Source organism: Amia ocellicauda, chromosome 9 (genome assembly GCF_036373705.1).
Source record: "Amia ocellicauda isolate fAmiCal2 chromosome 9, fAmiCal2.hap1, whole genome shotgun sequence".
In the NCBI taxonomy this organism is placed as follows: Eukaryota; Metazoa; Chordata; class Actinopteri; order Amiiformes; family Amiidae; genus Amia; species Amia ocellicauda.
Window position 1 is genome coordinate 32,922,160 of NC_089858.1, and position 23,355 is coordinate 32,945,514.

The 23,355-nt window shown below is 52.3% G+C and overlaps 2 protein-coding genes across 3 annotated transcripts in view; one reads left to right on the top strand and one right to left on the bottom strand.

Annotated features, from left to right (window-relative positions):
- The first annotated feature begins 2,507 nt into the window (after positions 1-2,507).
- cdca2 (cell division cycle associated 2) lies at positions 2,508-11,832 on the top strand. Its single transcript, XM_066714153.1, has 13 exons — positions 2,508-2,850; positions 3,340-3,582; positions 3,777-3,916; positions 4,120-4,240; positions 7,311-7,522; positions 7,646-7,745; positions 7,820-8,064; positions 8,156-8,222; positions 8,329-8,403; positions 8,516-8,589; positions 8,694-8,768; positions 8,913-9,078; positions 9,184-11,832. The coding sequence occupies exons 2-13, from the start codon at positions 3,348-3,350 to the stop codon at positions 10,398-10,400; spliced, it is 2,727 nt and encodes a 908-aa protein (XP_066570250.1). The 5' UTR covers positions 2,508-2,850; positions 3,340-3,347; the 3' UTR covers positions 10,401-11,832.
- Positions 11,833-14,226: 2,394 nt separating this feature from the next.
- kat6a (K(lysine) acetyltransferase 6A) overlaps positions 14,227-23,355 on the bottom strand; it is a 30,321-nt gene continuing 21,192 nt past the window's right edge. For both annotated transcript variants that reach the window (XM_066714156.1, XM_066714154.1), the window contains exons 16-17: positions 23,001-23,331; positions 14,227-19,716 (exon numbers count right to left, since the gene is read on the bottom strand). In XM_066714156.1, the coding sequence (XP_066570253.1) occupies positions 16,337-19,716; positions 23,001-23,331 (3,711 nt within the window). In that variant the 3' untranslated portion in view covers positions 14,227-16,336. The remainder of the gene's footprint in view (positions 19,717-23,000; positions 23,332-23,355) is intronic.

The window sequence follows — 23,355 nt, forward strand, 5'->3', positions numbered from 1 at the left end:
CCGCTACACCAGTGCAACTGCTACAGCACACTGCACCAGTGCAACCGCTACAGCACACTGCACCAGTGCAACCACTACACCAGTGCAACCGCTACAGCACACTGCACCAGTGCAACCACTACACCAGTGCAACCGCTACAGCACACTGCACCAGTGCAACCGCTACACCAGTGCAACCGCTACAGCACACTGCACCAGTGCAACCGCTACACCAGTGCAACTGCTACAGCACACTGCACCAGTGCAACCGCTACACCAGTGCAACTGCTACAGCACACTGCACCAGTGCAACCGCTACAGCACACTGCACCAGTGCAACCACTACACCAGTGCAACCGCTACAGCACACTGCACCAGTGCAACCACTACACCAGTGCAACCGCTACAGCACACTGCACCAGTGCAACCACTACACCAGTGCAACTGCTACAGCACACTGCACCAGTGCAACCGCTACAGCACACTGCACCAGTGCAACCGCTACACCAGTGCAACCGCTACAGCACACTGCACCAGTGCAACCACTACACCAGTGCAACCCCTACAGCACACTGCACCAGTGCAACCACTACACCAGTGCAACCGCTACAGCACACTGCACCAGTGCAACCGCTACACCAGTGCAACCGCTACAGCACACTGCACCAGTGCAACCGCTACACCAGTGCAACCGCTACAGCACACTGCACAAGTGCAACCACTACACCAGTGCAACCGCTACAGCACACTGCACCAGTGCAACCGCTACACCAGTGCAACCGCTACAGCACACTGCACCAGTGCAACCACTACACCAGTGCAACCGCTACAGCACACTGCACCAGTGCAACCGCTACAGCACACTGCACCAGTGCAACCACTACACCAGTGCAACCGCTACAGCACACTGCACCAGTGCAACCGCTACAGCACACTGCACCAGTGCAACCGCTACACCAGTGCAACCGCTACAGCACACTGCACCAGTGCAACCACTACACCAGTGCAACCGCTACAGCACACTGCACCAGTGCAACCACTACACCAGTGCAACCGCTACAGCACACTGCACCAGTGCAACCGCTACAGCACACTGCACCAGTGCAACCACTACACCAGTGCAACCGCTACAGCACACTGCACCAGTGCAACCGCTACAGCACACTGCACCAGTGCAACCGCTACACCAGTGCAACCGCTACAGCACACTGCACCAGTGCAACCACTACACCAGTGCAACCGCTACAGCACACTGCACCAGTGCAACCGCTACAGCACACTGCACCAGTGCAACCACTACACCAGTGCAACCGCTACAGCACACTGCACCAGTGCAACCGCTACAGCACACTGCACCAGTGCAACCACTACACCAGTGCAACCGCTACAGCACACTGCACCAGTGCAACCGCTACAGCACACTGCACCAGTGCAACCGCTACACCAGTGCAACCGCTACAGCACACTGCACCAGTGCAACCGCTACAGCACACTGCACCAGTGCAACCGCTACACCAGTGCAACCGCTACAGCACACTGCACCAGTGCAACCGCTACAGCACACTGCACCAGTGCAACCGCTACAGGACACTGCACCAGTGCAACCGCTACACCAGTGCAACCGCTACAGCACACTGCACCAGTGCAACCGCTACAGGACACTGCACCAGTGCAACCGCTACAGGACACTGCACCAGTGCAACCGCTACACCAGTGCAACCGCTACAGCACACTGCACCAGTGCAACCGCTATAGGACACTGCACCAGTGCAACCGCTACACCAGTGCAACCGCTACAGGACACTGCACCAGTGCAACCGCTACAGCACACTGCACCAGTGCAACCACTACACCAGTGCAACCGCTACAGCACACTGCACCAGTGCAACCGCTACAGCACACTGCACCAGTGCAACCGCTACAGCACACTGCACCAGTGCAACCGCTACTGGACACTGCACCAGTGTAAGCGCTATAGGACAGTATAGTGCATAGTACAGTGTACAGCACACTTCAACAGTGTAACCGCTATAGTTATTTTTTAAATCCTGGACAAAATTATGAAAGAGAAACATACAAATATATGGTATTGTGTTTGTGTACTTAGTAGTCTATAGTGTTGTTTTCCCTCTGTATAGATTTGAAACATCACGTTAAAACAGCCCACTCAGTGCACTGTTAAATGCATCAGATACTACGCTAATTTCCCGTTTAAAATAAATATTCGATTTGTTGGTATTGTGTTCTATGTTGATTACTATAATACAACGTCCTGTAACATTAGCATGGCGTAAAATGTTTCAGTTCTGTCTTGGTGCACATTGCTTCACTTGGCCGAGAATTAATTATCAACATGTCTGCTGTTGCGCGCATGCGCTTTCCACAATGCAGATCTTGCTTTAAACCCGAATCAAACCCCCTCTCGCTCGCCCATTGGACAGTCCTCAGCACACGTGAGTCGCTATCGGTGCTCTGATTGGCTGATTTGTAAGTAACAGAATCCGGACATGCAGGGAGATTTCGCCGCGAGTGGCAGGAGACAGAAAATAGTCCCCTGTGTCAGGAAAGAAGATAATCTTATTTTAAAAAGCAGAAAGCGAACCTCCCTTATTAATTGTAAACGGGATATTAGCGCAGTATCCGATGCGTTTAACAGTGTCCCGGAGCCTACAGTGACAGAGGGCCGTTTTAACGCGATGTTTAGATGGCGGAAGGATATGATTTTGCGATCGTATTCAGAGATAGGTGTGCAGTTTGAATTTTGTGCGGGGGTTCGGTCTCTGTTTACAAGTTATTAATATACATATATATATACAAAAGCAATTTTAATTAATACGTCTACACGCACTGGCGACACACGCAGTTTTAAAGGTAAGACCCCGAGGTTTCCTGAAGGACATGTTGCTGTGGTGAGGAGCTGGACTCGTGTGCGCAGCCTCGTCTCCTGCATCACAGTCGCTACACTGTAATTACTGTGTTCGGATGGATCGCTTTGTTCGATTCTCCATAGCGATACTTTTAAATAGAAATAAAGAAACGACTTTTTCATTGAACATGATTGCATGTGCAGTGTTTTCAGTGTGCAGGGTTACCAAGTATCATTGATAGTATGTAGGTTAGTCTCGGAAGTAGTAACACCGAGGTTAGTAGCAATATTCATAGAGATATAGTGTGTGTGTGTGTGTATATATATAATAATAATAATAACAGATCCTACCAGAGAACGGTCCTCTGCTGTCACATGCAGACTAACCCGGCCAGGCGGCCAAGCCAGTCACGAATGTGCGGACAGAGGCATGTCATTATATTTTAAAATTATGGTCGTCAGTCTTGCTCTGTCTCTTGACCTCGGTGTGGCAGGTGTGGAGATGAGTGACACAGCTCAGCAGGGTGCTAGTGCGGGTCCCGGGGAGGGGGACTGTGACCCTGAGGCTTTCACAGTCCAGGGGGTGCTGTACTCTGACCAGTTCAGCACCACCCCATCCCTGCCACTGCCCCGTCCTGACCAGTACAACACCCCCCCGCCCATGGACTTCACACAGCTGACCCCCGCCGCGCTGGGCATCACGGCACAGAGCTTCATCCCCAGCTCCCAGGGCAGAGGTGAGGAGACGCACACCGCCTCACTGACTGTGTGTGTTTGTGTGTCACTGTGTGTGTATCAGTGTTTTGTGTGTGTGTCAGTGTGTTGATGGTATATTCGCTGCAGACAATTTCCTGAGGCTGACCCCTCTCCTCTAAAGTGGAGGAAGACGCAGCAGTCAGTAAGAATGTATTTCCTTCTCTCCCTCCCTCAGATAAGTCCCGCGTGTCTCAGCTGAAGGCTCGACGCAGGTCCTCGGTGGGGGTGCGGGGGTCCCCAGAGACCAACTCTCTGATCTGTTACATCGCCCGGCAGAGACTCCAGACCCCCCCCAGCAGGACTCCTCCGCCACAGGTCAGGCAAGGTTTTGCGGTTATTTAAAAAGCCTCATCAGGTCCTCGCTGCTTACATTCTCACACCTCCATTAGGGCTGAGAATCTAACACATCAGCAAGACTTCCAGTTCTGCTCAACACATCAGAAGTCATTTAATTTCAAATAACCTGTGAATCTGAACAGTTCTGTGTCTGTCTGTCTCTCTCTCTCTCTCTCTCTCAGGCCACGTTCTCCCCACGATGCTCCTCCACTCTGCGCCAGAAAATGGCGTCATTCCAAAAGTGCCTGGTGTCTCTGTCTGAGAGTGGACAGGCTGGAGAGGAGGACCTGAAGGAGACCCGCAGTAAGATCCTCTGGCTGTCTCTCTCCATCCCTCTCTACTGCCATCCGCCCATTTGTCTCTTCCTCTGCTCTCCTCTCTGAACCCCTTTTTTACTCTCTCCCTGTAGATTTGTTTGTGTTTGTGTTTGATCAGGGATGTCCTGAGGCTGGTGGGTGTGGTGTGTGTTTGTGTAGCGAGCCTCAGGCCCAGCTGGCTGAGGGGACTCCTCTCTGGGCTCAGCTCCTGGCAGCGCAGGGTAGGGTTGGGAGATATTAAAAATAACGTATCGCCGAAGATGGATGTGCAAACATTGGGGGAGTTAAGGTTGCACGTTGTGATCTAATGGTGGCAGTAGAATTGCCTTCATGTGTAGTTGTTAGATCAGAACATGCAATACAACAAGTGTAGTCATTAAGCCTATGTTTTATATGATTATTAGTATCTTTTAATGACAATGGATGTTTTATGTTTATTGTTGTGGAGTGAGAAAATCTGTGTGTTTTTTCTTAAATGTAATGCAGGTGTGCTTAATACCCTGCAGCTGCAATAGAAACTAAAACAATTCATGGTGAGACATTGGACTAAGTGTCTGTCAGGTTGTTCAGCGCTAGCATCAACACATTTCCATAGCATAAAACTTATGTGGGTAAAGCTTTTTCTGTCCAATACACTAATTGAGATCATGAGAGAGTGCTGTGAGAATAAAGAGTAATTCTAGGTTTGATTCCTTGTAACCTATTATACAGGAAAATGCATTTGGGCATTTTATTCCTATCATGGTAATCTTATTTTTAATCATTGTAGGCTATTTTAGGTTTGTAAAGGTTTTTAGTATTTGAGCTTTTTTGTGCTCCACCGTTTTGAAAATAACGTAGGTATTGGGCTCCATTTCAACGCCTGTGGGACCCCACGTATCACATGTGCAGCATGCCTTTTATCCTCCACCAAGCCCACCCTTATCACATGATTGAAAGCAAAAGCATAGTTTTTGTGTCCTAAGGCCTGTTGTTGCTTTGTCACATTTGGTGTGCACACCTACACTCACCTAAAGAATTATTAGGAACACCTGTTCAATTTCTCATTAATGCAATTATCTAACCAACCAATCACATGGCAGTTGCTTCAATGCATTTAGGGGTGTGGTCCTGGTCAAGACAATCTCCTGAACTCCAAACTGAATGTCTGAATGGGAAAGAAAGGTGATTTAAGCAATTTTGAGCGTGGCATGGTTGTTGGTGCCAGACGGGCCGGTCTAAGTATTTCACAATCTGCTCAGTTACTGGGATTTTCACGCACAACCATTTCTAGGGTTTACAAAGAATGGTGTGAAAAGGGAAAAACATCCAGTATGCGGCAGTCCTGTGGGCGAAAATGCCTTGTTGATGCTAGAGGTCAGAGGAGAATGGGCCGACTGATTCAAGCTGATAGAAGAGCAACTTTGACTGAAATAACCACTCGTTACAACCGAGGTATGCAGCAAAGCATTTGTGAAGCCACAACACGTACAACCTTGAGGCGGATGGGCTACAACAGCAGAAGACCCCACCGGGTACCACTCATCTCCACTACAAATAGGAAAAAGAGGCTACAATTTGCACAAGCTCACCAAACTTGGACAGTTGAAGACTGGAAAAATGTTGCCTGGTCTGATGAGTCTCGATTTCTGTTGAGACATTCAGATGGTAGAGTCAGAATTTGGCGTAAACAGAATGAGAACATGGATCCATCATGCCTTGTTACCACTGTGCAGGCTGGTGGTGGTGGTGGTGTAATGGTGTGGGGGATGTTTTCTTGGCACACTTTAGGCCCCTTAGTGCCAATTGGGCATCGTTTAAATGCCACGGCCTACCTGAGCATTGTTTCTGACCATGTCCATCCCTTTATGACCACCATGTACCCATCCTCTGATGGCTACATCCAGCAGGATAATGCACCATGTCACAAAGGTCGAATCATTTCAAATTGGTTTCTTGAACATGACAATGAGTTCACTGTACTAAACTGGCCCCCACAGTCACCAGATCTCAACCCAATAGAGCATCTTTGGGATGTGGTGGAACGGGAGCTTCGTGCCCTGGATGTGCATCCCACAAATCTCCATCAACTGCAAGATGCTATCCTATCAATATGGGCCAACATTTCTAAAGAATGCTTTCAGCACCTTGTTGAATCAATGCCACGTAGAATTAAGGCAGTTCTGAAGGCGAAAGGGGGTCAAACACAGTATTAGTATGGTGTTCCTAATAATCCTTTAGGTGAGTGTATTTGTTAAATGAGGTATTTCCCATCACTCAAACTAATTTCTTCTGAAGGTTTGGCTTCAAATTGTGCAATTTCAGATAAGGAGAGAGACAAACAAAATACAGGTGTCTTGAGTATGGTCTGTAGAAGTCCTGTGTTTAGGAATAATTTTCAAAATCAAACATTTTAAGATATTTCGGGAGCATTTTGTGGTTGTTGCAAAATTACAACATCGGGTCGTAAACTCTGCAGTAATTTCAATTAGTTTCTATGAATATAGTTATTGTCAGGTGCTATATAGCTGTTGATAGGTGAGTTTTGGTTATTGAAGTGCTATATAGTTGATGATAGGTGCTATATATTTTTTTAGGATGTTACAAAGGGGGGGAAAGGCAATGTACTATGGTGGAAAAAAATGCTTTCTTCACTATCACATCACTAAATCACACTGTAAATTCCACCCATATAGCATGATTTTTTTCTTCTCTGTTCAGGGGAAATATCTATGAGTATTCTTTTAAATAGCTGTTTTTTATGCTCACAGTGTTAATATATTTTTTAAATGAATAGCGACTTTAGTTCTTGGCACGGAACATCCACGCACAACAAGTTTATCGCACTCATTCTTTTAGATAATGTTTTTTGGGAAAAAAATAATATTTAAAAGAATGATGTGTCGCACAGAGCAAATTAAATGGAATTTCGTTGATGACTGTCATTATAGTCGATATATGAATATATAATCTATCGGTACAACCCTAGTGCCGGGCCTATCTCTCTCTCGCTCTGTCTCAGACGCTGACTCCACTACCCTGATTGTTTTTGTCTGTCTCTCGCCCCCTCGCTACAGGTGTGCAGGGCGTGCCACCGGGGAAGGAGAACAGGCTCCCGTGCAACATGGCCCCCCCCAGCAAGCGGCCGCGAATGGGTGTCCCCGGAGTAGACCTCTCACCCTCCCACCCGGCACCCCATGTCATGAACACCCTATCCCCAGCACAGAGGAGGGTGGTGGAGGAGGAGATGCCGGTCATGGAGGAAGAGGAGGAGGAAGTGGAGGAAGAGGTGAGACTTGCTGATAAAAGTGCTCGAGCAGAGCAACGGGAAGCACCTCTCGATTGCTCGTTACTTTAATGTTTCTGGTCTGATTTTTTTTTTTTTTCTTTTCTTGAATTTCCTCCATTCCAGGCCCCTCCCCCAGCGCCCCAGAGTCCCTGTCTGTCGCAGCCAGTCGAGTCTACAACCATCCTCTCCCCCTCGCTGTCCCCCAGCACCACGCAGCCCCCAGGTAAGACCCTGTGCCGCGTGGAGCCCTGTGCGCTGTGCGGTACGGAGCTCCTCTGACGAAGGCTGTGTTGTCAGGTGGGGCGGCGTCTCAGTTACCAGAGGGCTCTGCGCTGCGGCGGGAGAAGAAGAGGGTGCGCTTCGGGGCTCCCCTGTCCCCCGAGCTCTTCGACAGGAGGCTGCCCCCCGACACGCCCCTGCAGAGAGGGGCCACCCCCGCCCGGGCTACGCCCCACTCCACCCCCCTGCTGCGGCCCCTGCTTAAGAAGACCCCCCAGAAAGCCACGCCCCCCCTGCCCCAGCCAGATTTCGACAGCCCCACAGTAAGTGAGAGAGAGTGATGTGTGTTAGAGCTACAGCTCGGCTCAGTGTGTGAAGGTCACACTGCATCACATTGCCTGTCTTCTCACCCAGGAAGCCGCGTCCCCTGTCTGTGCCCCCCATGGAGACGAGGCTGCCCCCCCAGCGCCACTGGACTCAGGTGAGGCTCCCCTTGCTGCCTCCCCCCCCCCCAGCACCCCTCCCTGGCCATGTCTCCTGTGTGACCCCCCACCCCCACACCCACCCTCTCTCTCCTCTTCCTGCAGGTATTCCCCTCCTGGTGTTTGAGGACGAGCCCGCCTGTGCCGAGCCCCCCGTCCCCGACAGCCAACCCACAACAGGTGTGCTCTCTCTTTCGCTCTCTTCCTCCCTGTCATGCTACATCCCTTTCTTCTGTCTTTTCCCATTCTTCCATCTCTCTCACCGGCTACCTCATTGTGTCTCCGTGTTCAGAGCCCACCCCCGCCCCGGAGGAGGAGCCAATCAGCACAGCCGCTCCGGTTAGGTCACGTGGCAGGAAGAGGAAGGTAGTGCCCCGCTCTCCTTTGATCATTTATACAACATGGCAAGACGATAACGGAACTGCTGAACACCTCTCTCTCTCTCTCTCTCTCTCTCTCTCTCTCTCCAGGATCCCCCCACTAAGCGGACAGAGAGGAAGAAGACAAGCCGCTCCGCTGCTGCCAGCGCCTCTGGGAAGATGAAGGTCAGCCCCAGGGCTGTATAGTGCCCCTCTGATGAGTCAGCCCCTGTGTGTGTGTGTGTGTAACTGTTTACTTCTGGCTGCAGTGCCCTGTACACCCCTGTCAGTGATGCTGTATGTGGTCAGCTCTAGCGTGTGTCCGTGCAGGTGTCCTGTCCGCGGCGGCGCTGGGGCAGCAGGGCGGTGGATCGCTCACTGTACGGAAACAGAGACTACGCCTCCAAGCACCCGGCCCTCAGCCCCATCACTGAGGCTCTGTCCTCCATCAGCTGCACCCCCACTCCCTGCCACCAGGGTGGTGCCACACTCCAGGGTGAGAGCTGCAAGTAACCCATACAGAGACACTGACACATTGGGAGACAAACACTGAGACAGAGGCACTGGGTGTTTTATGAGCTCTGTCTGTCTGTGTTTACAGAGGAGGGAGGCAGTGACGGGTGGGACCCCTCTCCCACTCTTCCGCCGAGAGAGGTCTGCGCAGATCCTGCAGCCAGCACAGCCACAGCGCATTGTCATGGCCCGATTCTCCTGCAGTCTGTGGAGAGCCTGTGCTCGAGGCTAGCGCAGCCAGAACAGCTGAAGGGCTGCGCAAAGGATGGACAAGTAGCCAGTGATGGGCAGAGCATTCCAGCCAGCCCAGCCGTTGTAGCTGTACCCATCCCTGCTGCAGAGCCTCCAGGCACCTCTGATGCCCCTGCAGACCCTGCTGCTGCAGCAGACCCAGACTCCACCCTTGCAGTGCAGCCGGGAGCAGACTGTGCAGAGAGACAACGGCTCCCAGCAGCCAAGACACGCAGACGCACCATGTTTGTGCAGCGGCCGTCTGCCACTGAGGGCGAGGATAGAGAGGGGCAGCAGCGAGTGAGGGGCAGAGGGAAGGGGAAGGGCAGAGGCTGGGGGCTGGGAGGCAGCAGGCACAGCTGCCCCAATGCCAGCAGTCTTGGACCCAAGACAGCTGGGTCTGCCATTACAGACCCCTCCCCTCCCAGTACAGCCACAGAGAGCGAACCCCCCCACAGCACAGACCCTAGAGAGCAGGATGGCCCCCCCGCAGTACAGAGACCACTGACTGTGCCCGTGGGAGACAGGGCGTGCCCCGGAGAGACTGAGGGGGACAGGGCGTGCCCCGGAGAGACTGAGGGGGACAGGGCGGGCCCCGGAGGGACTGAGGGGGACAGGCACAGTGTCAGGGCTGGGGTCAGTCCAGCAGCCACGGAGAGCCCCGTCCTGCTGGCAGGTGTAACAGTGCGGGGGAGGGCTGGGAAGGGCAGGACGCGGGGCCGCCAGAGTGGTGCCCCACTGAGTGTGACCAGAGAGAGGGAAGAGGAGGAAGAGACTGGTCTGAGCCATGGGGAGGGGCGGGAGGGGCGGGGTGGGTGGCCCGGCTTCAACCCCCTGGCTGGGCTGTTGCCATGGCAGCAGCTGTCGATCGAGGAGGCCCTGCAGGCGGTGCCCGAGCGGCGCAGTGTGCGGCGCAGCATGAGGAACCGGCGCGACTCGGACGCCACGGGGCTGAGCTGGGTGCTCCGCCCCTCGCCCCCTGCCCGCCACCATCGCCGCAGCACGCTGGGCCGCCCGCGCACCGGGGACACGGAGCAAGAGAACATACATGAGACGCACACGCCTGGCCTCTGACTCCAAACCGCTGTCCGGCTTTTCTGTGGGTGTGTGAAGGCCATCACCTTTGAGAGGGGGAAGTTCGGCATCGTCAGGCCGCCTCCTCCCTCTACAGCTGTAGAACAGGTCAGCTCCAGGAAGCGACTCCACGCAGTTTCCCCCGGACGCCATTTCCTTTTCCTCCCCCCAGGCAGCCTTGGCTCCTCACACAGCCGCTCCATCCCCTGCCCTCTGTCCAGCTCTCTCCACTCCACCAGCTCTCTGGACTGCTGGTCTTGAAACCCAGTCTGACCCTAAGATCCTTCATGGTAACTGTGACCCAAACCAGCCTCAACACAGAGAGACTCTGCAAACAGTCGAATAGAACAGAGCGCCTGCATCTCGCACTACAACAACACTTAAATACATGGATTTAGAAACATTTTGACTGCTGAGGACTGAGTCCCTGATCCCCAGCTCACTGCCAGTGCTTAACTGCTTCTTCATGTCAGAGGTGTGTTTAAACTGCGCCCGACTCCACGCTGACAAAACCCTAATTAAATAGCCCAGCGTCGCTCACCACAGCCCCCCGTCTCAGACACGCGGCACTCGGGAGCTCTGGCCTCGACCCAGGGAACTCGTCTGCTGCTCCACTGAGACGGACCGCAAACATGAAAGGTGGTAAACGCCTCTGGTTTGACTACATACTCTTTTAATTTCAGTGACTTTTCATTAAAGTTTTTCCAACGATTACTTGGACAGATTTTAAACTTTTTTTAAATGTGTATGACTGTATTTATTCTTACAGTGGCAGCTATTCAAGATGTGCATTATTAAAACTTAATCCCACTAGATTAGCAGTACCTTTCAACAAAGAAGACTGTCAGGTGAAGAAGTGTAAGGAGTTACACGTAGAGTTCGTGGCTTGAAATATAATGTGTGGGAGAGTATTTCTGGAGAAATCCCCACCATTACTTGTACGTATTGGACAGTAGTAATCGTTGTGATCAGTCCAGTTTAACTCTTTACAATTTACAGCCACATTGTTGGGTTGAGATGTATCTATTAATAACTGGCATTATTAATTATAGCTGCAAACTAGAGCCTGGGGTCGTTGCTGTGTGTGGAGGGGAGAATGTACTTGGGTTCGAGAATTTATATTTTTAAACCATAAAAAATAAATGATCATAACTCCTTCAATTTGTATCCAATTTTCACCCAGTTTGTCTTGTAGTTGTATTTTAACTAGTACTTTCATAATTTTTAATTATGCTATTGGTTATCTTGGGGGGTAAAAAAAGGTGGTAGTGTTGCAATATAGTGCATCTAATCATGCTCAATAAACCGATTCTGTAGTTTGTATGCTTTCATGTGAGTGTTCCACATGCTTGTGACCCTTATCGTGGAAAAATGTCCCTTTTGTGAGTGTTTTGTGGCACACATTTTCTCTAAACTTTTCTGCATAGGCTAAGTTCTTTCAAATGCACATTATTCCTTCATTTCGTATGCTGTTTTCATCCCAACAACTTCTCCAAATTTCAATTTGAGTTGAATTTCAACATAACCTTTTCATCTCAAGAGGAAAAAGGTCCCAATTTCAAAAAATGCTTTTTTGTTTTTGTGAAAAACTAGGTAGTAGTGTAAAATAGTTTGTCCAATCAGGATTAACTATGCAGAATATTATAGTACAGGTTGTCTAGTTCCATCTGATATGTGTGACACATCTGTCTTCCTATAATGTCCATATTAAACACTTGCGTGTCTAAGAAGTTCCAACCAGGCAAAAATGTGTAAAGAGTTAATACACTGCAATACTATATCGACAACTACTACTACGTCTGTTATTGTAAGTTAAAGTGTGGGTCAGCTGATCAATGTACAATCAGCAAAAAATCATGTCAATGAGATCAACCATCTTTTATTGGACTCCCAGCCTGAATTGATGGGTCTCCCTCACTGCCACTGGGCTTTGACAAAGCGGGTGATGCTGCTCTCTGCAAAACTCACAGTATGATACACTGGTAGACATGGTGAGAAAGTGGGGGAGTAGCATTCATTTAAAAAAACAGTGGAAATGCTTAAATTTGGCTGAAGTTCACACACGTTTGAAGCTGTGGTGTCAATTCAAGTTGAATGATATCTGTGCATTAGGATTATGATCATATACACACCTCCTGGAAATCTCAGGTTTTATGAAAAATTTAGAAATTCAGGAACATTTTTGTTGAGCTCCTCGTATTTTGCAACAGTGCTCAATTATATTGTAGGTTTTGCCAACAGGTTACTGAATGAACATCAATGTTCTCACCAAATGAAACACACAAAATTATACAAGAGGTCGCTGTTGCGCTGTGCACGCAAGTATGTTTTCTTTTTTTTTTTTTTTTTTTTCCCCATCAACCCCGGGTTTATACCCATGCCAAACCCGGGCGTGCAGGGTTGAGAAATCGTACGGGTTGCCCGGGTTTTCGGTGCCCCGGGTCCTTGGGCTGGAAACACTACATAGAAAGGCATGGTCTGGATTGACTGTTTTCTATAGGACTTCTTCTATGATCCCCATACATAGGCGTAGGTTTAGGGGGGGACGGGAGAGACGTGTACCCCCCAATAATGTATGCCTGGCTCCATAGGCGTCGGGGACACGTCCCCCACAATTCTGAAACCTAACCTATGCTTCTGTCCCCATACGTTGGACAGATCACTGTTGTGTAAAGTTTTTATTAATTGTTCCAACAGTATTACTAAAGGTGGTAATAGACTATACAGACCAACACAAATGATAGACTGTTTTTAATGAGATCTTAATTTCAGTCACTCAATGGGGACAATTGTGAATCTATGACTATACAATGAAAAACTGTTTTGACTAAGGCAATGGATGGAGTGACCCCTAGGAGGAGGTGCTGCCTAAACTGCTCTAATCAGCCGAGATACACACAAGACTTCAAACAGCAAAGAAGGGAGCTGCCACAGCCTGTGGAGGAAACGTATAGACATTTAACTAATAGAACCCTTAACTTTACTACAACAAGCCCACAATAAAACTCTAGCTTAAGCAAAATGAGGAACGACACTATAAATAAGCCAAAATGCCAAGAGCAAGTGAGTGGCTCAGAGCAGCTCAGCGCAGCGCAGCACAGGGTGTCCGTAGTGAGCGCAGGGCCGGCCTCGTCCAGTGTAGGGGCTGCTGGGAGCTGCAGGCTCTGGCAGCGGAGAAGCAGAAACGCTGCAGATGAAGTCTCTGGGTCCACAAGCTGCACAGGCAACTGCGCTCACAAGGAAACGAGCGGCCTTGAAACAGAGAGTGGGGGGGCTGTGGGAGCCACTGGAGCAGGTTCAGACACACACTCACACTGACGAGGGGAGTCATGGAGCCAGGGGCCAGACTGAGGAGTACGTCAGCACAGTAATCTAACCTGAGGGACGAGCATCTGGAGCCACCGGACTACTGCTTTATTACCATCATCATCATCGGCGTATTACTGAATGCTGCCTCTAGCCAAGGTGACTCACAGAAGAAGCTGCACAGAGCAGCACAGGCACACGCGGTACAACAGAAGGGCACAGTGTGCGCGGGCAGCTCCTGTCCCCGGAGGGATCCACATGTGTTTAGTTAAAACTATTTAAAGAAAGACTCAAAGCTGTGCTGAGCCATGGGGCCCTCGCACCCGCATCTGCAGCGCCTCTCTGTGCTCAGGCTGGACGGGACCCTTTCTCCCAGTGCAGCTCCTCCATCTGCCTGTGTGTTGTCACTGCTGCTCAGTCGTTTATTGTGGTGCGTCTTAAACGATTCAAAACATTTAAAGAATGAGAGATGAAAGCCTCGATACGGGGGCCGTAAATCAGTGCGACGCAGACCAGGGAAATGGCTCAACATAATTTATTTTGTTTTATGTTAAAATGTACAGAGTTCTTTGAAAGTACTTGCTAAGAAAGAAAAAACAAATAAGTGAAAATACATACAGGGATTGAGAAGCAGGGAGGGGGGAGTGTCGCGGGGGGGTCCACGAGTGGCCTGCCTCCCCGCCCCCCCTCCCTCTCCCTCTCTCTTGCGCTCTCTCTCTCTCTCTTAGCTTACAACTCACCATGTACAATTACAAAGGATACAAAAAGAGGAAGCGATATAAACAGACGAGAATATACCGAGCTGGTTTATACATGCTGCTGCTGCTGCCGCTGCTGCCGAGACGCACGGGCGCCCTATACACCGAAAATAAAAACCCAACCAAGAGAACGCAAAACGCTAGGGAACTGTAGATATCTGTCTCTTTCGTCTTAAAATAGCTTTAATATACTACAACAAAGATAGAAAACTCTACACAGGAGATGGAATGGAGGTTAAAGGCATCTTAAGTCACTAGAAGTGAGTTGAATTTTTTTTTTCGTTTTCAATTTCTTAATAAGATTACCCAAGAATCCAGCTAAAAAATACCTTTTTTTTTTGTTTGTTTCTCAAACAGAAGTTGAAAAAAATGACAGTACCAATATTAATATGTAGGATTTTTTTTTTCACTTTTTTTTTATATTATAGAAAAAACATTTTCTCTACAATAAGTTTTCTAGTGGAAAAGAGTCAGCTCGTGTCATAAAAGGAAGCTGCCCAATCTGATCAAATTCAGAAACAAAATAAACGACAGCCCAAAAAATAAAAATACAATTTCAAATAAAAAAGAAACAGTAACAAACGAGAAGAGGCGAAGTCGTCGCTGTCCAGGGTTCACTCCCCGTCACGAGTCGCAATACTGGAGCGCGGGGGCCGTGGCTGCACGGGGCCCCTGGAGCCACAGGGAGTGTCCCGAGAAGGCTGTCATCTTAGAAACGCACAAAGAAATCCCAAATTCCTTAAAACGTCCACGGCGGGACCGTGTCTGGAGTTCCCAGAGGACAGACAGCCCGGACACCCCCCCTGTCCTCGACACAGCAGCCTCTCCGGGGTGATGGAGTGATGACTGTGTTACGAATCACTGGCTCTTTAAACCGTTCTGATACTGAGTGAGTGTGTGTACGTGTGTGTATGTGCGTGTGTGCGTGTGTGTGTGCGTGCGTGTGTGTATGTGCGTGTGTGTGTGTGTGCGTGCATGCGTGTGTAGCTTCAGATCATGTTTGCAGTTCCAGTCTGTCTCTTGGGAACACCACACACTACAGCCACCATGATTAACACAAACCCCCCCGCCCCTCCCTGCCCTCCCATGCCCCGTCTGTCCTCCTGCCCTCGGCCCACAGCGGGTCTGAGCCCCTCACCCCCCCACAGCCTGCACCATCACGTAAGTGCCACTGCCCTGATGCGCAGGGCGAGTATAAGGATGTGAGTGTGAGGGTGTGTGTGTGTGTGAGAGTGAGTGAGTGTGACTGGATGAATGGCCTTGGACAGGACCGTTTCAACACCACGAGGAAATTAAAAACGCCCCCCAAAATAACGACACCGATACTCATACAGAAGGTCCCGGGACACGGAGAGGAGGTCAGACTGAGCCCCAGCAGCGCGACTCCGCAGGGGGCTGGGCCTTCTCTTCCCTTCCTCCTGTCTGAAGTGTTTTCTCTGTAAGGCTCTGTTTCAGTTGTGTGCCTGTTCTCTTATTTTTTTTATTCTTTTATAATTTTTTTTAAAAACAACACTTTTCTTTTTGTGATTTTTATCAGTCCAACTCCTTTTTCTCGCCTCCTCTCCCCCCCTCCCCTCTCTCTCAGGCGGAGGGGTGAGAGGCCGGTCCCGTGCTGCGCTGAGCGCCCGTCTGCTCACAGGCTCTTTAAACAGAGTCTGTCCAGTCCCGCCAGGCCACAGACACACCGGCCCCCAGCGCAGGGAGGGAGGGGCCCGCGAACACGTACAAAAATAAAAACCATAATAATATTAATAATAATATTAATAAAAAAATAACAAAGAAACCAAAAGACAACAGAGTCCCTTATGCTCCTCTCCCCCCAGGTCTCGGATGGACGGCACAGAGGAGGCCCCCCCGCGCGCTCTCCGGCGCTCATCTGCTCATGTAGGGCGACTGTTTGGGCACGCCTGCGTTCATGTAGCTGTGGTGGGAGGGGCCGGTGTACATCATGTTGGTGTGGTGGTTGGGCTGCATAGGCTGCTGGGGGTACGCCTGCCCCCCCATCATCCCCATCTGCATCTGCATGGGGTACTGGGCCGGCTGGTTCATGTAGGCGGGATTGCCGTGGTAGCCGCTGTTCATCATGGGCTGGGGCATGCGGTAGCCGGCGGGCATGGCGTTCAGGGCGTTCATGTTCATGGAGTTGTAGGGTGCCGGCGTGGGCATGAGGTTGGGCATCATGCCGCGCTGCACGGCCAGCGCCCGTGGCCCGCCCTGCATGGCCACCGCGCCCGAGCTGCGGCCGTACAGCTGCTGCTGGTGGGGGGAGCCGGAGGGCAGCGGCGCCGACTTGGAGCGGATGGAGATGTGGCCCTTGACAGTGGCCATCTGCCCCTGCAGCCGCTGGGCGTGGGGTGGCGGAGCGAGCGCCAGGTTGGCCCCCGGCATGTTGCACTGCAGCAGGTTCATGGAGCCCGAACCCAGGCTGGGTGGGGGTGTCATGGTAGGCTGGGCCTGGGGCAGGGGCGGGTGCGGCGAGGGCGCGAGCTGCGGCAGGCCTGGGGGGGCGCTGGCCAGGGGCACGCTGGTGGCGTAGGAGGTGACCGTGGCGTGGGAGTAAGCCATGCTGGCGTGCGGGTCCATGATGGTGTTGGTGAGCTGCTGCAGCTTGGCCAGGCTGAAGGTGGCCGAGGGCTGGGGGTAGCCGCCCGCGCCAAAGTCCTGGCCCATGCGTTCGTACAGGCTGCGACCCCCCCCGCCCCCGGACCCCCCGCCGCCCCCAGACTCTGGGATCTCCATGATCATGGGGGTGGAGGAGAACGAGTTGCCCATGCTGCACTGCGACAGGGCCTGCTGCTGCTGCTGCTGCTGCTGCTGGGGGGGTGCTGGCGGCGGTGGGGGGGCTGCAGGCTGCGGGGGGGCCTGGGGAGGGGGCGGCTGCGGCGCCACTTTCTTCTGCGGCGGCTGGTTGCTGCTGGGGGGCCGCTCGATCACGCAGCTCTGAGGGGACTTGATCCCGCAGCCGGGACCGGAGGAGGAGGAGGGCGGCGGTGGGGGCGGGGGCGGCTGGGGGACGTTGCTGCTCCCCCCCCCACCCGCGGCCCCCCCAGGCTGCTGGATCAGGCTGCAGCTGCTGCCCATGCCGGGCATCTGGGAGCCACCGGAAGACACCCCCCCAACAAAGGAGCAGCTGCCCGAGGAAGACGAGGACGAGGAAGAGGAGATGGAGGAGGATGAGGAGGGCGTGGAAGAGGCAGCGGAGTTGGAGGCGGCGGAGGACGGAGCTGCCCCCGTCACCACCGCCCCCCCCCCGCCGCCCCCCCCGCCCACGGTGGAGTCGTAGCTGCTGGGGTTGTCGTAGTTTTCGGTGGTGCTCTCGATGCTGCCCAGGTCGCTGAAGCCACTGTCCACCACGTGCTGTGAGTGGTCGGACACCGAGGGCACGTCCATCATGGGGCTGGTCTCCAGGTTGTGCAGCGTGGGGGCAGACAGGGAACCGGGATGCTCGGGGGTGATCTGGGTGTACCCCCCTCCCCCTCCGGGCACCATCCCCCCTCCCGCACCGCCCCCCGCGTCGATCGCCCCAGGGGGCAGACCGGGGCTGGGGACGGAGCGCGTGGATTGGCCAGGCAGGGGCGGGTGCGGACCGGGCAGGGGGCTACTGTGGGCCTCCACCAGCGCCAGTGCGGCCGCCTCGTCCTCGCCACCATCCTGCCCGCGGTTGTAGCTCTGCAGCGTGCGGCAGGCGGCCAGCGTCTCCTCGCAGTCCTGGTAAGCCCCACCCACGGCCACCGGCCCACCCACCGCCCCGCCCACGGGCTCCGGGTCCTCGCAGTCCTGGGCCTCCCCCTGTGTGAGGGATTGCACGGCCTGCACCGTCTCCAGGTCCAGCTCCGTGGTGTGGGGGTGGGCGTGGGCCAGGTGGGGCGGGCCCAGCTCCTCTTTGAAGTCGGGGTGCGGGTGCGGGTGGGAGTGCAGGTGCGGGTGCTCGGGCTCGAGGAGCAGCAGGGACTTCGGCTCGAGGGGCAGCGCCGGCAGGTGCAGTGTGGCCTCGGGCGTCGCCAAAGCCGTCACGGTCTCCACTGCGACTGCCGCCGCCGCCGCCTGCACTGCCTCCTGCTCCCTGCGCCGCCGCTCGTCCAGGGCATCCGGCCGGCTCTTCCTCTCCTCATACTCCTCCTCCTCCTCCTCCTCGTCCTCCTCTTCCTCCTGCACCTGTTTGCTGGCTACCTCTCTGGCTGCGCTGCCCTCCGACCCCTCGCCCCCCAGTGGCTCCTCCTTCATAGGGGGCGTCCGTGTGAGCACTGCCGTCTCCTCCTCCTCTTCCTCCTCGTCGTCCTCCTCCTCTTCCTCAAATTCACGGCTCTTCCTCTTCTTGGTGTTCTTGGCCTCCAGTCTGCCGTCGCCCTCGTCGTCGGCATCGTGGTCCTCGCTCCGGCGCCCAGCCCCCTTACTGCCCCGCTGGCCCTCCTCCCTATCCCCGCTGCCCTCCTCTGCTCTGGCCTGGGGGGCCCTGGCAGGGGCGGCGGTAGCAGGGGCAGGAGGAAGGGCATGAGACAGGGGCCGACTCCGCTTGTCCTCTTCCCAGGCCACTTCCTCCTCCTCCTCTTCCTCCTCCTCCTCTTCTTCTTCCTCCTCCTCTTCCTCCTCCTCCTCCTCGGTGGCGGGGTGCTTACGGGGGGCCGGCAGGGGGGACCCCACTGTCAGCCGCTCCTGTCTCTTGGGCTTTTCTTCCTCTTTGTGCTCATAATCGTCGTCATCCTCGTCTTCCTCCTCCTCCGAGTCTCTCTGCGTCTCCCTCTCGGCCGCGGGGCCGCTGCTCACTCGGCCCCTGGGGAACCGCCTGCTGACTGTCTCTTCCACTCTCTGGCTCTCCAGCTGCTGCAGCTGTAGCACCCGCTCCCTCTCCTCCTCCTGCCTGGCCGCCTCCTCCTGCGCCCTCTGCAGGTAGTAGCTGCGTGGCTTGCGTCCCGGCTTGAGCTTCAGCTTGGGGGGGGGCTGCTGCTCTGTGGTGAGGGGCGGGGAGGAGGGAGGCACCAGGGACCCCTCGCTCTTCTCCCTCCCTCCCTCCTCCTCCTCCCCTCCTCCTCCCTTCCTGGCGTTGGCGGCGGTCGAGTTGGCACCGCTCCCTGGCTTCCTTCCTGGACGCTTCTTCCAGTGCAGCGGCTTGCGGCTCTTGCCCTTCGGCCATCCCTTCTTCTTCTTCACAGGCACGGCGGGGTCGCCCCCCCTGGCCTCTTCACCGCCCGCAGGGCCCACCACCGGCTCCAGGGAGCGCGGCGCCGACGCGGACTTCAGCACCGGAGTGGAGTCTACAGCAGAGCACAGCAACAGGTCAGAGATGACACACAGGATACAAAACGCCAATCCCAGAGATACACACACATGAACACACACTCGTACTAACACACACACTGCAGACACCAGGGTTGGGGTCAATTCAATTGAAATTGAAATTCATGGGCTAATTCCAACTCAAATCTTATACTTTTTTGAATTGATCAATTCCAATTTGAATTCTTCATTTTTCAATGATTTAGACAATACAATGTTTACAATGTTTTATTAAAATTACAGGCAAATGCTTCTCAGCAGCTTCTCAGGTCAATTTTTCCTGGCCTCCTAGCAACTGAGGTATTTCTATTATCTGAATCTCTGCCAATTACTTTCCTCATCCACCTAACAGACATGCACACAAGGCAGTGTCCTAGTCCTGCCCTCTTGTTGGGAAGAACAACAACCATCTCAATTACTTGCAATTACCCACTGTTCTAAAACGTACTATATACAGTGAGGGAAAAAAGTATTTGATCCCCTGCTGATTTTGTAAGTTTGCCCACTGACAAAGAAATGATCAGTCTATAATTTTAATGGTAGGTGTATTTTAACAGTGAGACAGAATAACAACAACAAAATCCAGAAAAACGCATTTCAAAAAAGTTATAAATTGATTTGCATGTTAATGAGGGAAATAAGTATTTGACCCCTTCGACTTAGTACTTGGTGGCAAAACCCTTGTTGTCAATCACAGAGGTCAGACGTTTCTTGTAGTTGGCCACCAGGTTTGCACACATCTCAGGAGGGATTTTGTCCCACTCCTCTTTGCAGATTCTCTCCAAGACATTAAGGTTTCCAGGCTGACGTTTGGCAACTCGAACCTTCAGCTCCTCCACAGATTTTCTATGGGATTAAGGTCTGGAGACTGGCTAGGCCACTCCAGGACCTTAATGTGCTTCTTCTTGAGCCACTCCTTTGTTGCCTTGGCTGTGTGTTTTGGGTCATTGTCATGCTGGAATACCCATCCACGACCCATTTTCAATGCCCTGGCTGAGGGAAGGAGGTTCTCACCCAAGATTTGACGGTACATGGCCCCGTCCATCGTCCCTTTGATGCGGTGCAGTTGTCCTGTCCCCTTAGCAGAAAAACACCCCCAAAGCATAATGTTTCCACCTCCATGTTTGACGGTGGGGATGGTGTTCTTGGGGTCATTCCTCCTCCTCCAAACACGGCAAGTTGAGTTGATGCCAAAGAGCTCGATTTTGGTCTCATCTGACCACAACACTTTCACACAGTTCTCCTCTGAATCATTCAGATGTTCATTGGCAAACTTCAGACGGGCCTGTACATGTGCTTTCTTGAGCAGGGGGACCTTGCGGGCGCTGCAGGTTTTCAGTCCTTCACGGCGTAGTGTGTTATCAATTGTTTTCTTGGTGACTATTGTCCCAGCTGCCCTAAGATCATTAACAAGATCCTCCCGTGTAGTTCTGGGCTGATTCCTCACCGTTCTCATGATCATTGAAACTCCACGAGGTGAGATCTTGCATGGAGCCCCAGACAGTTATTTTGTGTTTCTTCCATTTGCGAATAATCGCACCAACTGATGTCACCTTCTCACCAAGCTACTTGGCGATGGTCTTGTAGCCCATTCCAGCCTTGTGTAGGTCTACAATCTTGTCCCTGACATCCTTGGACAGCTCTTTGGTCTTGGCCATGGTGGAGAGTTTGGAATCTGATTGATTGATTGCTTCTGTGGACAGGTGTCTTTTATACAGGTAACGAGCTGAGATTAGGAGCGCTCCCTTTAAGAGAGTGCTCCTAATCTCAGCTCGTTACCTGTATAAAAGACACCTGGGAGCCAGAAATCTTGCTGATTGATAGGGGATCAAATACTTATTTCCCTCATTAACATGCAAATCAATTTATAACTTTTTTGAAATGTGTGGATTCTGGATTTTGTTGTTGTTATTCTGTCTCTCACTGTTAAAATACACCTACCATTAAAATTATAGACTGATCATTTCTTTGTCAGTGGGCAAACGTACAAAATCAGCAGGGGATCAAATACTTTTTTCCCTCACTGTAAGGACCTACCTCGCTCTCCTTGTTTGTTGGGTAAAAGGATTATGGAGGTTTTGACTGTGTTAACATAATTTTGTTAAGGATTGCTTGTGTTTTTGACTTGGACTGTTACTGAGAACACTGATTTAGTGATTGAACCTGGACTGGCTGAGGACCCACTGCCTACTGATTTGGACAAACACTTTCACAATGTCAGAGAAGCCTCCAGTGTTTGATCACTTTGAAAACTTAAGTGATGGTAACAAAGAAGGAAACCGTTAAGGATTTAGGAATTCTTGTGGGAAAAATATCGAATTGGAATTGAGTTTGCAGAATTGATCTGAATTTGGAATTGAGATTAATTGAATTGAAAAGGAATTTAGGAAAAAAATTTGGATAATGAATGGATTTGATGGAATTTAAAGGGATAAAGAACTGAATTGGAATTGAATTAGTGGAATTCACCCCAACCCTGGCAGACACACACACACACACACACACACAGATACACTGCAGACACACAGAGACACACACACAGATACACTGCAGACACACACAGAGACACACTGCATATACACACACACACACACACACACACACACAGATACAATGCAGACACACACACAGAGACACACTGCATACACACACACACACACACACCAGAGACACACTGCAGACACACACACTCACACACACACACACACAGATACACTGCAGACACACACAGAGACACACTGCATACATACACACACACACACACACACACACACACACACAGATACAATGCAGACACACACAGAGACACACTGCATACACACACACACACACACACCAGACACACTGCAGACACACACACTCACACACACACACACACACACACAGATACACTGCAGACACACAGAGACACACACACAGATACACTGCAGACACACACAGAGACACACTGCATACACACACACACACACACAGATACAATGCAGACACACACAGAGACACACTGCAGACACACACACTCACACACACACACACACAAACACACACAGATACACTGCAGACGCACTGCATACACACAGAGACACACACACACAGATACACTGCAGACACACAGAGACACACTGCATACACACACAACACACACAGATACAATGCAGACACACAGAGACACACTGCATACATACACACACACACACACACACAGATACACTGCATACACACACACACACACTACAGACACACACACATCCCTGCCCTCTCTCACCATCCTCGTCAGACTCTGGGTGAGCGTTGGTGCGGCGCGGTCTCTTGACTGGGGGCAGCGTGTGTCTGAGGGTGGTGCGGGGGGGCAGGTAGCGCCGGTGCACCCGGGAGATGGGCTCCTCCTCCTCTTCCTCTTCTTCCTCCTCTTCATCCTCCTCCTCCTCCTCCCCCCTGTCCCTGGGGAAGGTGGGCTCCAGGCGGGGCATCGGCCTCTCTGCGTCAGACTCCACGAACGGCTCATCCAGAACCTCCGTGCGCTCAGAGATGGTCTCTGTGACAACGCTGCTGTGGGGGTGGCTGCGCTGACGTACGCGCCGCTTACGCAGGGGCTTCTACGGAGAGAAGGAGAGAGGGAG